The 17,389-nt window shown below is 39.1% G+C and overlaps 1 protein-coding gene across 1 annotated transcript in view; it reads right to left on the reverse strand.

The window, feature by feature from the left end:
• The window catches only part of pemt (phosphatidylethanolamine N-methyltransferase), a gene marked incomplete at its 5' end in the record, with an annotated part of 159,194 nt that overhangs the window by 93,177 nt on the left and 48,628 nt on the right, over positions 1 to 17,389 (reverse strand). The window contains 1 exon segment of the mRNA XM_079846332.1: positions 15,943 to 16,058. Coding sequence (XP_079702458.1) covers positions 15,943 to 16,058 — 116 coding nt within the window.

Here is a 17,389-nt window from a genome sequence, read left to right on the forward strand (position 1 = left end):
CCCAATTCGTCGGTACGTCCGACGTACGTCTCCGTTCCCTCCTTCAGGGAACGAGGGTTACCATACGTAACCGAGACGTTTTTTTGCGCACTAAAACTATTCCTCGCAGATTCATAAAGTTATTGTAGAACCACTGTAGTGAGATGGACTTTGTAACGACGTCTTTAGTGTCTTTTAAGGGTCTTGAGAGTGTAAAGTGCATTGAGCTAATGGAGGCCTTTCAGAGCCATCAGATTTACACTAAAATATCTTCATTTGTGTCTGAAGATGAACGGAGGTCTGACGGGTGTCGAACGACATGAGGGTAAGTAATTAATGACAGAATTTTCATTTTTGGGTGAACTAACCCTTTAAGCCTGTTCACACGTAAATCTGTCATTCACTTAAAAAATTTGCTTTTGTAAATATAATCTATTCTGAAGCAATATTCTCTCATGATGTTATGAGATTATTTTAAATATTTTTGAATATACAAATAAGAAATGTTGGAAAGATGAAACTAAACCACCAGTAGGTGGCGGCAGGTGACCGTCTTAATGAGTGAGTCATTGAGTCGATTCGTTCAAACGGCTGAATCATTCAATAATTAGGCGTTCGTTTACGAATAGGTCATTGAATCTTTGATTCAACCGATTCATTCAAACGCTGAATCATTTAGTAACACACACTGTTGCTGTGAGATGTGTTATGGTTCTGCTGTGATCTTTGTTTGGAACTATTTTCGCTGCTGAAATAGAACAAAAACAGTCCATATTGCATCAAAAATGTAAGTGACTTAATGTTAATGAATTGTTTATGGAGCTGGCGTGTGAAATCAGTGTCATTTTCAGTCGTGATGATATTCAGAACACTGTAGTGTTAGTGTGTTAGTGTGATGTTGCTTAACTGTATCATATGTTATAAAAATAAAAACGACACAATTTTAACCGTGTATGTTAACTGAGTTTCTTTGTATGAGCGGCGCTCATTTGTTTTCGATTTTCTCCTCGAGAGGCTGCGAGCCTCAACAGCTCAACCTTGTAAACGTCCGTTTTATCCACTATCGATCTCCACTTACACTGAATGCAGAATCATTATTGCACTTTGGTGATTCCCTGGTTATTTTTTGTTTTGACGTTTTACTCAGGATACTTGTCCGTCGGGCAAGTAAAATTCTCTTTCACTTGCCCCTTGAAAAAATCCACTTGTCCCGGACAAGCGTTAATGTCGAGCCCTGCTTTGCACATCATGCCTAACAAACTTCAGCTATTGAAAACGACATGTTTTCTCATGTCTTATTGCTTTTGGTACAGTCTAGAACAGAACAAATGAGTTTAACACTGTGTGAGAACATGCTGATGGGTTTAAAATTAGAGAAATGAGGTGCTAAAAGCTCTTAATTGCTGAAATTGTATCTTGGCAGAACAAACCGCACGTAGAACAGTCTAATATTATCATGAGATGAATCAATAATAACCTCATAGGGAAAGCTATTCGCAAGAAATGCTGCTTTTAAAAGGCATCTATGATTTGTTCCGTTGTCAAAGGATCCTTCAGATCCTGCGAGACTCTGTCAATCGCTTTCTTGGAGGATTTGTGAGCGACCACAGTGTATTAATCATACACAATAATAAAGGCATTATGCATGCAGTGATTAATCACGAATGTAAATATAATTATAAATGGAATGTGGCTGAATATTATAGATGTTAAACCATATGCTAATAGCTTTGGATGGGTCTGTGTCCAATGTACCGTTGCAGAATCTGTCCCCATAGACCGATGCATGAAAGTGAAAGACGTGCTTATGCATAATTCCCTATTTGAAAGTCTAGCCTTCCCAGCGACTGTAAACATCATACAGTAAATCATCTTCTTTCGAGAAACAGGTGCGATTTTCAGCAGGTTGCACATTTACTTTAAACCTTTATATAGGGCTGCACAATATATCGAAATTATCAAAATATCGCAAATGTATATATCGCGATATTCATATCACAAGCGCACACAATATCTGAATGATTTTAATAGGCTACTTCAACATTGCGTAAAGTGTACGTTTTAGGTCGACGCATATAGCAGAGAATAGACTGAGCACACGACTGTTACTTATGCAACTTGCTTGATGTTAAAAAGAGTTATTAAACGCAATAACGGATTTGCGATTGCGAAAGAACAACCAGTCTCGTGCTGTCTGACACACACACACTGAAGCGTGCGCACAAGCCGCCTCTCTGAAAGTGTCCCTTTAGTTCTGTTTCGTGTATTTTTACACACTCACACTGTCAAATACACACAGTTATGTCAAAATGTCTGTCTTGATGAGTATTCATGTAAACCAGGGGTCTTCAACTAAAATTGCTTGAGGTCCAGTAACCGGCCGAGGTCTGGACGATTATATACCTGAAACAATAATTTATGTTTAGTGCCAGACTAAAGAAATTAGTGTAGATAGCATTTGTTCTTAATTGAACAAAATATAATATGTTCTCATATGGATAAAACATGCCTGTTCATATTGTTAAAGCAAACATAGGTAATCCTTCACAAAATTGATCTCATTTTGTTGTTGTTCTGTCATGTCCTTTAAGTTGCTTTGGTACAAAATATCTAAATTCAACCAGTAACCATGTCTGACAAAAATATGATGAACTAAAAATGCCTTCATCTCTAAATCTGCACTGAAAATACATTCATTTCAACATTACTAGCAACTAAAGTGCTTTTCCCTGCTGAACTGAGATAAATAATAACAGTCAATGAACGCCCTGGATCAGAAAATCTGAAATCTCATAACACATTTTATGTTCATTCACATGAATAGTCTTAACTAAATGCATCTAATATTGAACACTGCTCTCTTCTGTGCTTCAAATTGCACTGGTAAAATATCATTAGCAATATCATTCAGAAACACAAACAGGCAAAAATAAAGTGCCAGCAGTGTTGGAAAAATTCAAAAGTGCAAGAAACATTTGATTTAATGTTTCGCATCAGAATCAGAGCAAATGAGACACACAGGCCTCAGGATGCAGGAAGAATAAATGCGATTTTTTTCCCACCCATTCATCTCAGAAAACTCGTTTTTCAGCGTCAACTTTCCTAATTTTTTAAAATGCCATTGTTTTTGTGCGCTGCTTTCTGCTCTGATGGTGCATTCACACCGGACGTGAATAAAGCGTTTCACGCGAGTGATTTAAGTCAATGCAAAGACACGAATAGACATTCTGCGTTGCGATTCGCGCGAATTAAAGCAGCACTAGGTAACTTTTCAACCTTTATAATATATTTTCAAACCTCTTGTGATGATACATCGACTTACAATAGGTTGAATGACACGTCTGCCATAGCCTGACGGGGTCTGTATCGTTTTTAATCGTACTTTTAAACTTCGGGTTTCGGGTAGTAACCCGAGAACAAAAAGAACTACAAAATTCGACTGCTTTACGGCATATACGTCACTGCCACCACCACTTCCTTAAATTCGGACGTGCGAGCCCAACTATCGTTTGTTTGCCGAATGTTATAGTCATGGCCGAGGCAGCACAGAAAAATAAGAAAGCAAAGGTTTTGTCGGAGGAAAGCAAAAAGAGGAAACGAGAAAGTGATGAGATTAAAGGCAGGACGAGGATCAACATTGGCCAGCGTTTGCTCGTTGGCGTGAGCTGAAGGAGGAGCGGCTACATTCTTGCAAGTAAATACATAAGACGTACAAAATCATATTTTAGGATACCTAACATGTCTGTGATATTGGTTTATTTGTCTTGCCTCAAGCTATAATGCAAATCGATTTTTCACATTTGCAGATTCATCTATGCTAGATTGCAGATTCATATTGCTTGATATTATAATATTGACGATATATGGTCATTACCTACCACTCAAACATTGAATTGAAGTATCATATAGATTCCGTAAAACGGTAACCAATAGACTAGGCTACTGTAATGACGCTGGCTTGTAAATGTGAGCATCGCGATCATTTGGCGTTTGAAAAAAAATAAAACCCATGCAATTATATTCCTATGACATGCTGAAACATATGCCACTGTACCGGGGATGAAGACATTTCACACGCGACCCAAGCAGAACACCTGCATGTGAACTCCATAGACAGGTGAACTCCGGCAGTGTTCAGGGCTATCATGGTTGTCATGTCAATAAATGCACGTGCGATGCATCCCCTGATGTAGAATGACAGAGTTTATGACAGTAGTAGAGGACAATACTGTTTCCCAACTGTAGGGGGAGCCCGAGAGCAAAACCCACCTAGTGCTGCTTTAAGCGGCGTGCATAACGCGTCATTTGCGTCCGGTGTGAACCATCAGTCTCTTCTCGTCCGGATGGACGCATCTCACGGTCCGGATTCGGACCGGAGTCCGCTAGTTGGCGACCCCTGATGTAAACAGTCGGTTATGCTTTAAGTGAACGATATCAGTCGGGGAAAGAAATCCAAGCATTAGGTCTTAATCTGCGTTCACACCAAACGCGAATAGAGCGTCAGGAGTGAGTGGTTTCAATGTTAAATAAATGGAAAGGTCGTTGGACGCGATTCTGCCTCATTCGCCGACTTCAGATGACGCAGCTCTGCATCAACACACACCCTTGCTCATCTCTATATACCCTATTCATTAACGACATGAATTCTTATTTCTGTGCCATAGTTATTATATTGATTAATAATAGATAGTTAGCTAATCTGTGTGCTTTGTATATGTGCATTTCTGAAATGCATAACATGTACAAATCAATTGAAATTGTAATGTAGATGCATTTTCTGTGAAGCTGCTTTGAAACGTTTGTATCGTGAAAAGCGCTATACAAATACATTTGAATTGAATTGAATTGAATTTGCGCGTACAGTTCGCACAAATTACGTGAATTTGAGCGTCTTGCGCGAGTGGTGCGTTTTGTGCATTCACGCGTTTGAAGCGAATTCGAGTCTGACGCCCGAGTTGAAAAATGTGAACTTTGGCGTCAATTCGCGCCGTGTTAACCAATCAGGAGCCTGCTCACCGCGGTCACGTGGTAAAGTGATGTGATGAGAAACCCTGCGTAATTTAAAAATACAACTATTGTGTCACAAAAGGTAGTTTTAAGACTTTTTCAGGTGAGAATGTAGTTGTTTAAAGCTCAAATCTGTGGTTTATTTATAAAGAGAGCGCCTAGTGTGTGTGTCAGAGAGCGTCTTGGATCTAACGGCCGATCTTTGCTCTCATGAATCTATCATTTGTTGTCTGCCAAATCGTTTTGACTGAGGGCAAAGAGAAGGTTCATAACTTTATATTTTTAGGATATTTAAAAATACATGTAGTGAAGATAATGTAGGCGTTGCCTGGACCACATTTGTGTGGCTATTAATGTTTAATATATATTTTTAATGAAAATGAAAAGAGGCAGAGTGTTGTTTTATGACATATTTCTCCTGGAGTGCCTTGAACACGCGTCTATTTTGCTTTAAACGCTCGATTTATACACGTGTCCAATTCACTGTGGACGCGCGAATGGATTCAAAATTTTCAAATGTCCAACTAGACGCGATTTTGACGCTCTATTCTCTATTGGTGTGAACGCAGCATTAAAGTAACACAGTAAACCTGCCGCTGTCTGTCAAACAACAAAAGAGCAAGAGAAAATCACTCAGTGCTCTTGGCTGAATAACCTTTGTAGCTTTATTATGTATCAGTGTATATTTAATTCATGTGAAGACTACCGTTTTTAGTCCTTATTTTTAATAACAAAGATAAATAAAAATAAAAATAATCGTCCACCCCTTGCTCAGGTGTGTTTGTTTACCTGGATGTTCTTGATGTTAAGTTTTAGGTTGATGTAACTATATATTACTAAGTCAAGCAAAGAGTTTTTGGTATTTAAATATTGGCATTACATTAGTTTGTTAACATTGATGTTAAAATTATATTGTCAGATTTGTGACATACACTTTTGCTAAAACACTGCTGGTCACTTTCAGAAAGCGATGCTTTCTTTCCCCAGAAAGAACGTGAAACACATAAATGGTATCATTCTCAGTTTTTAAATATTTTTTTTAAATATAATTTTAACACTATCGTATCGCATATCGAATATCGCATTTAACAAGGTATTGCATATCGCAATTTTCTTCAATATCGCACACTCACAGCCCTACCTTTATATATTATGCATTACTCAAACTCAAACTTTTTTCATGCAATCGTGTGTCTTTTTCTGAAGCGGTACGTCATGCTTCAATTCAGATCCTTAAAGGGTTAGTTCACCCAAAAATTTAAATTGTGTCATTAATGACTGACCCTCATGTGGTTGGACACCCGTCAGACCTCCGTTCATCTTCAGACACAAATGAAGATATTTTAGTGTAAATCTGATGCTCTGAAAGGCCTCCATTGGCTCAATGCACTTTACACTCTCAAGACCCTTAAAAGACACTAAAGACGTCGATACAAAGTCCATCTCACTACAGTGGTTCTACAATAACTTTATGAAGCGATGAGAATAGTTTTTGTGCACAAAAAAACCCTAAATAACGACTTATATAGTGATGACGATTTCAAAACAAGGTATCATGAAGCTTCGAAACGTTATGAATCAGTGAGTCGATTCATGATTCGGATCGCGTGTCAAACTGCTGAAATTTGGCGATCCAAACTGCTCATTCGACTCGCTGATTCATAACTCTCCAAACTGCTGAATCGACTCACTGATTCATAACGCTTTGAAGCTTCATGATGCCTTGTTTTGAAATCGTCATCACTATATAAGTCGTTATTTAGGGTTTTTTTGCGCACAAAAACTATTCTCGCCGAATCATGAAGTTATTTTGGAACCACTGTAGTGAGATGGACTTTGTAACGACGTCTTTAGTGTCTTTTAAGGGTCTTGAGAGTGTAAAGTGCATTGAGCCAATGGAGGCCTTTCAGAGCATCAGGATTTACACTAAAATATCTTCATTTGTGTCTGAAGATGAACGGAGGTCTGACGGGTGTCCAACCACATGAGGGTGAGGAATTAATGACAGAATTTTCATTTTTGGGTGAACTAACCCTTTAATGCAGGCTGGCTCTTTCTCTCTTTCTCTTCTTTCTGTCTCAGTAAGAAACCCTCACGTGTAACAGTCAACACACAGATGGCCACTTTCCATTGGCACGGAAAAAATGAACATACAGTCACTGTGACAAAACCCTGTTTTGTTGGCATGCAGGTGGACCGTACGTATGGAAGGTGGAAAAAAAATAGCAGCCCAAGAAATGCCGCCTTATTAACCACTTCAGCTCTGTGAAGAAGAAGATAATACAGTCCTTCCAGAAACATGCAGCTTTTTTTGTGATTGTTGCTGGCAAAAATCCTTGATTATGCGGCACGTTTTCTTAAAAAATGCGATGGAAAATGCGGGATATTTATGCAATTTTATGCTATAAAAAACGGCGGTTTGATGAAAAATTGGAGAAAAAAAAAGCACTACATCACAGAAAGTGCTGGGAATATTTAAGTTCTCATCTTGTTTTATTGAAGACCTTAATAAACACATGGCTCAAATTTACAAAACATTGAGTCAAACATGAAAAAAATGAATAAATAACTTCCTGTTTTACAGAGGTAGCTTTACAAAACAGACATTTGACTGCTTCCAATGCACAAAGTGCAATCTCTTAAAGGGTTAGTTCACCCAAAAATATAAATTCTGTCATTAATGACTGACCCTCATGTGGTTGGACACCCGTCAGACCTCCGTTCATCTTCAGACACAAATGAAGATATTTTAGTGTAAATCTGATGCTCTGAAAGGCCTCCATTGGCTCAACTTTACACTCTCAAGACCCTTAAAAGACACTAAAGACTAAAGTTACAAAGTCCATCTCACTACAGCGGCTCTACAATAACTTTATGAAGCGACGAGAATAGTTTTTGTGCACAAAAAAACCCTAAATAACGACTTATATAGTGATGACCGATTTCAAAACACTGCATCATGAAGCTTCGAAGCGTTATGAATCAGTGAGTCGATTCAGCGGTTCAGAGCGTTATGAATCAGTGAGTCGTTTCATGATTTGGACCGCGTGTCAAACTGGTGAAATTGCGTGACTTTGGCAATCCAAACCGCTGAATCAACTCACTGATTCATAACGCTTCAAACCGCTGAATCGACTCACTGATTCATAACGCTCCAAACCGCTGAATCGACTCACTGATTCATAACGCTTCAAAGCGCTGAATCAACTCACTGATTCATAACGCTTCAAACCGCTGAATCGACTCACTGATTCATAACGCTCCAAACCGCTGAATCAACTCACTGATTCATAACGCTCCAAACCGCTGAATCGACTCAATGATTCATAACGCTTCAAACCGCTGAATCAACTCACTGATTCATAACGCTTCAAACCGCTGAATCGACTCACTGATTCATAACGCTCCAAACCGCTGAATCAACTCACTGATTCATAACGCTCCAAACCGCTGAATCGACTCAATGATTCATAACGCTTCAAACCGCTGAATCGACTCACTGATTCATAATGCTCTAAACCACTGAATCGACTCGACTCACTGATTCATTACGCTTCAAACTGCTGAATCGACTCACTGATTCATAACGCTCCAAACTGCTGAATCGACTCACTGATTCATAACGCTTCGAAGCTTCATGATGCCGTGTTTTTTTTAAATCGGTCAACACACCGGGAAACTGCTTTGCTTTGGTCTTTTGCTGTTATTTTTGTTGGCCAATGGGAGTTTGCGAGCTTCATCAAGGTTTCAGCGATATCTATGGTTTCTCCACGGGGTTTGCAGCTTTTCGATGACGTTCACGTCGGGTAAATACGTCACTTCAAAACGTTCCCATAGCAATAGGGGGAAATAGCGGCTCTTGTGTGAAGTAAACAAACATTTTTCAACTTTCTGCTAATAAATATAACTTTTTGCAACGGAAATGCGGGGATTATCAAATCATGCAAGCCCCGCATATTTTGCACGCGGAAATAGCCAATTTACGCTGCGAAAGTGCGGCGTATTTGAAAAAATGCATATGAAAAAATATGCGGACTTTGGCTGATTATGCATTAAATCATGCGATCGCATAATCACGTTTTTCTGGAGGGACTGATAATAAAGGTCTGAATTTGACCCCCCGCCCTTGAGAAAATCATACATCAAGTCATATATCAAATGAAAGCTCTCATTCTCAGGAATATCCCTGTGTAGTTTATTCCACCGATCCAACACTTTACAGTAACGTTATTATCAAAAGAATCACGAAGATGGAAATGACTCCTTTGAACAAGCAAACACATGAGTCATATTCCTGTTCGGATCACTACCTCCGTGTGGAGCTACTAGCCTCGAACGCTATATCGGCTCGTTCCTTAGGTTGTTTTCTTCATAATGAGACTATTTTCACTATTATGAATAGTATTATTCATTATATAATACACTATTATTTAAGACTATCATGGCCAAACGACACTGTGATTTGTCACCGATGTCCAGATCAAAACATGCGATGCAGACCAATACTCTTATTATCCTTATTGATCGCCTTTGTTAGCCGCGATTGTTGGTTACGTCATCGTGTATTGTGTCATACTCAAAAAAGCCGAGTATCTCAGCTCTCTATAGACACGTCGATCATGCTTCTAGACCAATCAGAGCCCGAGATCTCCCTTTACAAAGTTGAGGAGGCGGAGCATTGTGTTCGATTTTCCAGCGGCTGGCTTCAATCAACGCAGATGAGGAGGAGTTATTAGATAGTTTGGACAGATTATTCTCAATAACTTTTTTTAGAAGGAGATATCAAGAAGATAATTTTCCCCGTTTACTGCAACCTAGTGGAATCAAAAGACATTTTTCAGAAGGGACATAGACCAAACGGGTTCGGAATTACAGATTTTCAAATAAAAATATAATTTAAAAATAAACCAAATATTACTTTTTATATGTGCTTATTATAAAGTTGTGAATACATACAATAGAATATATACACTATTCCACCACTGTGTTAAAATGTGTGTTTTTTGTAAAATGAGACCATTTTTTATCAATTTACTCTAATGTATGTGGGTAGGGCGCTCTTTTAAATTCAGATATGCCTAATTCTCTAAAAAAAATCATAATCATAATGCAGTGCTAAAGTGTAAAAAACTGGAAATTTCCCCACACTTCTTAAAGAATCCCTGTATTATTTTTATTTTCTTTACATTTTTTTCTGGATTGCATTTTAATGTTTAAATTACATTTTAGTAATAACATTTTTTGACATAAATTACATTTTTAGGGCTCGATGATATCCTTTTTCCCCCTCAAATTTTGCTATAATTGTTTTAAAATTATAATAATTAGTGCTGGAGAAACATTAATCGTGATTAATCGCATCCAAAATAAAAGTTTGTGTTTACATAATATATGTGTGCGTGTGTACTGTGTATAATTACTATGTATTTGTAAATACTAGGGGTGTAACGTGATACACTGGTGTCACGATTCGATATGAATCGCGATCCTGAACTCACCATACGATATGTATCCCGATATTTTAAGCCAAAATAAAGAAGAGTTTTTTTTTTATTATTAGTAAAATAATATTATTAATATTAGTGTATTATCATCAGGACCCACAAATATTCCCCCATAGCATTATTATACATTATATTCAACATTATATCGGCTACAGGGGTTTTCACACTGCATGACTGAACAAGAGGAAGAATCGCAGACAGCTCTGTCCCGTCCGCAAATTACGTTTCACAACAAAACACACGCGAGAAGTGAGAAGGAAAAGCCTAAGGTGCGTCAGACCTAAGTTCTCGCGCAAGACTGGAATTGTTGAGTTGTATAGAGGCAATTTCATATTTTATTTAATTATAGCGCCACCAAGAGGAACAATCCTAAAAAAAATTGTATGCGTCTTCGAAAGGAGCCCATACATGTGTGTGTCAATTTTGGTGAACATATCTCATTTCGTTTTGGAGTTATAGACCTTTATATGAAAAAACACATAAAAAATGTCTGACACCTGACTTTGAATGGATTTTTACTACCCCTTACTATCAATATTTTTACATTTGGATATTAGCAATTTACTATCAACCTATGTTTCCGATTTTCTGGCGCTGGTTTCGTCTTGATCGGACTAGCGGTTTCGAAGATATCAGCTAACTTTTTTTAAGCGCTAAATTACCGCGCTGCACAAACCATACGCCGAAACCTGGCAAGTCTGGTATCGTTGGACTCGGCAAGGATTCAGGAGACATGAATATGTCAACCTCACCCAAAGTTAGAAGCGTTTAAAAAAAAAATAATTATCCAGTAGGTGGCGCTGTTTCGAAACTTCTCAGGCTCTTTCAGGGCATCGTGCTGATGACCCATACAGAGTTTCGTAACAATCCGTTCATGCGTTCCTAAAATACGGCATTTTAGCACGTAATTCAAAATGTCCGACAGCCAAAATGGCCGATATGGTAAAATTGGATATCAATTTTTCTCGTCCTGAATCTAACGAGACCACTTTTATGATTTTTAGACAGACGGTTCAGAAGTTATAAGCAAAAATAGCCATTTTTCGTATCTCCGGACCAGTAGGTGGCGCTGTGCCGAAACGCTGCATGTTGCCTCAGGTCATGCTTGTGATGACATGTACCAAGTTTGGTTTGAATACGATAAAGCATTGCGGAGATATAGCCTTAAGTGTATTTTTCGCAACCGCTACGTAAAATTTGTTTGCGTGTTTATCAAAAACTATTTGACGAATCATCTTGAATTCCATAACTTTTTGTCAGCATGGTCTGAAGATGATCTGGTTCAATTTTTGTGAAAATTGGAGCAACAGCCTAGGAGGAGTTAATTAAAAATGACGGGAAAATGTTCATGACGGAAAATGATGCAATCGAATTGGCTTGAGCCAAGGAATCAGAGGAAAAAAGAATTTTGTTTCTAGCTCTTATGTGGCGTTCACACCGGCGAATCGCGCGAAGGTGGACGCTTGAACATTTTGAGTTTACTCGCTTCATTCGCGCGTGAAATTTGCGCGAATCGCGTGTGACATTCACTGCACAACAGACGTGAATTCGCCTCATGGGCGGGGCTTCTGCCAGCGGCTCGTCTCGTTGAGAAATGACTGACATGGGCTGTGTTTACACGTCTGTTTTTGTTAAAATCTACTGTTAATGTGTGACAAAACGTAGTTTTAAGACTTTTTCAGTCGATAATGTAGTTGTTTAAAGCTCAAATCTGTGGTTTATTTATATAAAGAGTGCCTATTTGAACATTTTATCTGGCGTTTTGGGAGTTGTGAGCTCCAGTGGATCAGCGGCGCTCATTAACCCCGGCGAGAGCAGCCTTTCCTCAGCCAGTCCTTCTGCCGCTGACTCTGATGTCTCTGTGGCGTCTCGAGCTATAATTCGTCTTGTAACGGCCGATCTTTGGTCTCATGGATCTATAATTTGTTCCCTGGCAAATCGTTTAGGCTGAGGGCAAAGAGAAGTTTCATTACTTTATATTTTTAGGCTATAACTGTACGTTGCAGTTGTAACTTAGCCGACTAGCACTGACTTTGAATGTTTGACTGAATTGTTTGCTTTATTTCTTGTGTAGCTTAGTATACCTTTTACTTATACTTTTGTATTATTGATCATACATAAACTTGCATTTAACAAAAAGAGACTGGGATGTGTTTCATGTCACTTAATGTTATCACAGTGATAATCATATTGTCTGAACCAGATATTAATATACAGATTTTCTCCTCATTGTTGTCACTACTAGAGCAAGCTCCTGATTGGTTAACACGGCGCAAAATATCCGGCAAAGTTCAGATTTTTCAACTTGAGCATTCAAAACGCTCAATTCGCGTCCTTCGCGCCACCTCATTCGCGCGAATCGCGCCATTTCGTGTCTCTGCATTGACTTAACATGGAAATCACTCGCACGAATCGCGTCCCGTGTGAACGCACCATTAGGATTCAAAAGTTATTATCATAAACATGAGTGCAACTTTGGACAGGTGGTGGCGCTAGAGGGATTGAGATAGACACTCCAAAGTTGCTACAGTGACAGTTGGGACTGTCTTCTATCTGCAAGCGGTTCTATGGGCTGCCAAAGACTCAAGAGCGGAAGAAGAAGAAGAAGCAGAATAATAATAAGAACGCTAACGATTTCAATAGGTGCCTTCGCACCTTCGGAGCTTGGCCCTAAATATAGACTGCAGTGCGGAAACTTGCGGTCTAAATTGTCTGATTTGCAGCAAAAGGGAGAAAAAGAAAAAAAAAGATTATGGCGGAGGAAATGGTTGGAGAGACACAGGGAGCAATGATTGTGTTCTGCAAAGAGAGTTTGAGGTACAAAAATAGTTTTGCAATGTACTAGCCTACTGTTGCGGCTGGTCAAGCACATGTTTGTGCTTTGTTTCTGTTTGATATAATTGTAAATATATCTATTAAAATACTGATATTCTGGTCTATAACTCCTCCCTGAACCGCCCGCTGCCCTGTATCTCACTCTCTCATTGGCTGTCGGTCATCGCCGATGTATTTTTCAGTCAGAAAACAGTTCACACAGCAGGAGTTTGAATCGCAGACAGGTCCAGATATTTAACCAGGGCTCTACGCTAACATTTTTCTTGTGCTCCTAATTAAAAAAGATTACGAGCACAGTCAAAAATTTAGGAGCACTTTCTGATCAATAACTGTATTCCAATTATAACTTTCCCATTACAGGACGATCTTTGTCCCTTGAAATTAATGTCCAGGGGCATTTTTACCATTATAAGAGCAATGTTTTTGAATCTTATTAAATGTATGCATAATGCTTTTGTCAATTTCTTCAATTAAAATAGAAATATTGTTAATTTAAACAATAAATTCAGTTAGAACAATAAGACACAACCGGACTGTTACCAATCTAATGAAATCAGATGACAAATTTGCATTTTGCCAACCAAACAGGGACAGCACAGGTCAAGCACTCAGTTCAGAATAACAGAGAATATCCCAGAGGACAGTGTGTGTGTGTGTGTGTGTGTGTGTGTGTGTGTGTGTGTGTGTGTGTGTGTGTGTGTGTGTGTGTGTGTGTGTGTGTGTGTGTGTGTGTGTGTGTGTGTGTGTGTGTGTGTGTGTGTGTGTGTGTGTGTGTGTGTGTGTGTGTGTGTGTGTGTGTGTGTGTGTGTGTGTGTGTGTGTGTGTGTGTGTGTGTGTGTGTGTGTGTGTGTGTGTGTGTGTGTGTGTGTGTGTGTGTGTGTGTGTGTGTGTGTGTGTGTGTGTGTGTGTGTGTGTGTGTGTGTGTGTGTGTGTGTGTGGGCATGTTTTTGTGAAATATCAGGACACAAATGTGTATAATGACATGGGTATTACAAAAAGAGGGTGAAATATGAGGACGTTCCCCATGTCCTCACTTTTCAAAATGCTTATAAATCACAGAATGAGGTTTTTTTCTCAGAAAGTGAACTGCACAGTCTCCTGTGATGAGTAAGTTTAGGGGCAGGGGCAGTGTGTGTGTGTGTGTGTGTGTGTGTGTGTGTGTGTGTGTGTGTGTGTGTGTGTGTGTGTGTGTGTGTGTGTGTGTGTGTGTGTGTGTGTGATGGGTAGGTTTAGGGGCAGGGTCAGTGTAAGGGGATAGAAAATACGGTTTGTATGGTATAAAAACCATTTCGCCTATGGAATGTCCTCACATTTCACAAAAACAAACGTGTGTGTGTGTGTGTGTGTGTGTGTGCGTGTCCGCACTGTGGCTTTTCCTTTGTTGCATGGTGTCCACATACGTGGACAGTTAAATAATTTTTAAAGAAAACTGAATTTTGTAAAAATTTTAATGGATTTCAATTTTAGCATCATATTAAAGTAATAAAAAGAATCTTAAAAAAATCTACATAATGTTTTCCATAATTCATGCATGAAAGGGTTCTAGCTTTACGAGCTTTCAGAATACGCTTTAGTATCAGTGCTCGTCTCTTTTCCACTGGTTTGTTAATGACCTCTTTATTAAACCAATACATAACTACCAAAAGCAGCGCTGCTTGCATCTCCTCGTTATTATTGCAGACAGCAACAATATTAGCAACAATTAGTCGCCTGACTAATTTGCCTAATCTTCCCAGTACTTTAGACTGCAGTGGAAACGAGAAAAAGAGAAAAAGCTCCTGTAAAAAAAGTTCCAGGTATAAATTGTTCCGTGTAATTTCGGTGGAAATGCGGCTTATGTGAATCTCGGCTCACTGTCTGCGGATGTGCCAGAGATAGCTCAGACTTCTGAAAGTCTGCTATACCCTTTTATCAAAATACTTCATTGCATGATAACAAAAGGCATATAAATTTTGGAAAAGTTCAAAGTGTACAGGACTGACCCTGGTGGCGATTGAGCTCAGTGGGGTATTCGGTGTGTGTGTTTGTGCTGCAACATATTCACACTCTCAGAACGGGGTAGAAAATAGCACCAGCCTGTCTAACACACACACACACACACACACACACACACACACACACACACACACACACACACACACACACACACACACACACACACACACACACACACACACACACACACACACACACACACACACACACACACACACACACACACACACACACACACACACACACACACACACACACACACACACACACACACACACACACACACACACACACACACACACACACACACACACACACACACACACACAGAGCTGCTGGATGTCACATGCAACGTCGATGACACCAGCATCCGCAGCGTGGAGACGAGGGTTGCCATGGCAACGGCGAGACCAGATGAAATAAGCGGGCGGTTAGATGACCACGTCAGACAGATGTCACTGTATTATTATTGATGGAATCAATAAAAGGCTGCAGAGTAAACAGTGAATCTTTGGTCTCATGCAAAATGGTGCAAAATGGGTCACTTGATCAATTTATACGGAGATATACGGAGTTGACCCATGACAATAAATAATACAAAGGCAGTGGTGTATGTTGTTACCTGTGGCTACGGTACACATTGAGGAGCAGGATGAGAAGAGCGAGGGAATAACAGCCCAGGTACGGGCCGCCCAACAGCCGGCTCAGGCCTCGGGTCCTGTGCTCCCATCTGGCCACCTGAAACATCAACAAATGCAGTCACACACAACCCTCTACACACACCTTGGCAATAGAATCGCCATTGGCTACACTCTAAAAAATGCTGGGTTAAAAATAACCCAAGTTGGGTTGAATATGGACTAACCCAGCAATTGGGTTGTTTTAAGCAGACATTTAACCCAATCGCTGGGTCAAAACAACCCAATTGCTGGGTTAGTCCATATTCAACCCAACTTGGGTTATTTTTAACCCAGCATTTTTTAGAGTGTTAGTACATTTTTTTGTTTAGTCGCCAGACTGATATACTTTCTTATATATATAAATATATATATATATATATATTAGGGATGCCACAATTCTCAATATAATATTGAACCGTTCGGTACGGCATTCACGGTTCAATACGCGCCTGTGAATTGCGGTTTTTGGGTTTTGCATCAAATTCTATCATTTGCCTCCATCCCAATACTGAACAACGCGACATACATTCACATCACAGGTTAGTGGTGGAGTTATACTCACAGAACACTAGAGTTATTCACAATCACCAAAGTTCATTATTTGCATGAGTTTTAAAGCTTTGCCGGCGTGTGCGCGGTTTAAACAAGCGCTTCTCTGAGAGCGCGCACTAAACGCCTGTCAATCACGTGATTACTGGACTAAGTCGTCTTACTGCGCTAATACTGTCAAATACACACAAGGTTAATATAAACACAGTCGGTTATGTCTAAAGTGAAAGTAAAATCACGTGTGTCTGTATATTAGATGCGTGCAGGTCTTTAATTGACAGCAGCGCAGCCTATAGTGAACACGCTGTCCTTAAAGGGACAGTTCACCTATAAAATTATGTCATTATTTACTCACTCTAATATTGTTCCAAACCTGTATTCATTTCTCATTTTTGAGTGAACTATCCACTTAATGTTAATACAACAACAAAAGACAGAGAAAATCACTCACTGCTCTTGACTGAAGAACTTAATACAGTAGCTTTAATAAGAATCAGTGTATATTTTATAGTGAAGTCTATGTAGTGTTTTATTTTTACATTTATTAATTCAATTTCATACTTAAATGCTGCTGTACAGCTCTGAACTGCCAGTGTAAATCTTTATATATATATATATATATTTTATATTATACAATACACTAGGAATGAGTACAAGGTTTTTTTTTAAGTAAAGTTTTAAGTTTAACTAAGGTTTTTCAATTCTTTTAAGTAAAATAAAGAAAGAGTATTGCAATAAAAAATAGTCTTTTTTCTCCCTAACCTCTTGCTGTTCCTGTCGTTTAAGAATAGAATAACAAAAAACTGATGTGACAAGCCATCAGAACCGAACCGAAAACCG

The sequence above is a fragment of the Gobio gobio genome, assembly GCF_949357685.1.
Source record: "Gobio gobio genome assembly, chromosome: 20".
In the NCBI taxonomy this organism is placed as follows: Eukaryota; Metazoa; Chordata; class Actinopteri; order Cypriniformes; family Gobionidae; genus Gobio; species Gobio gobio.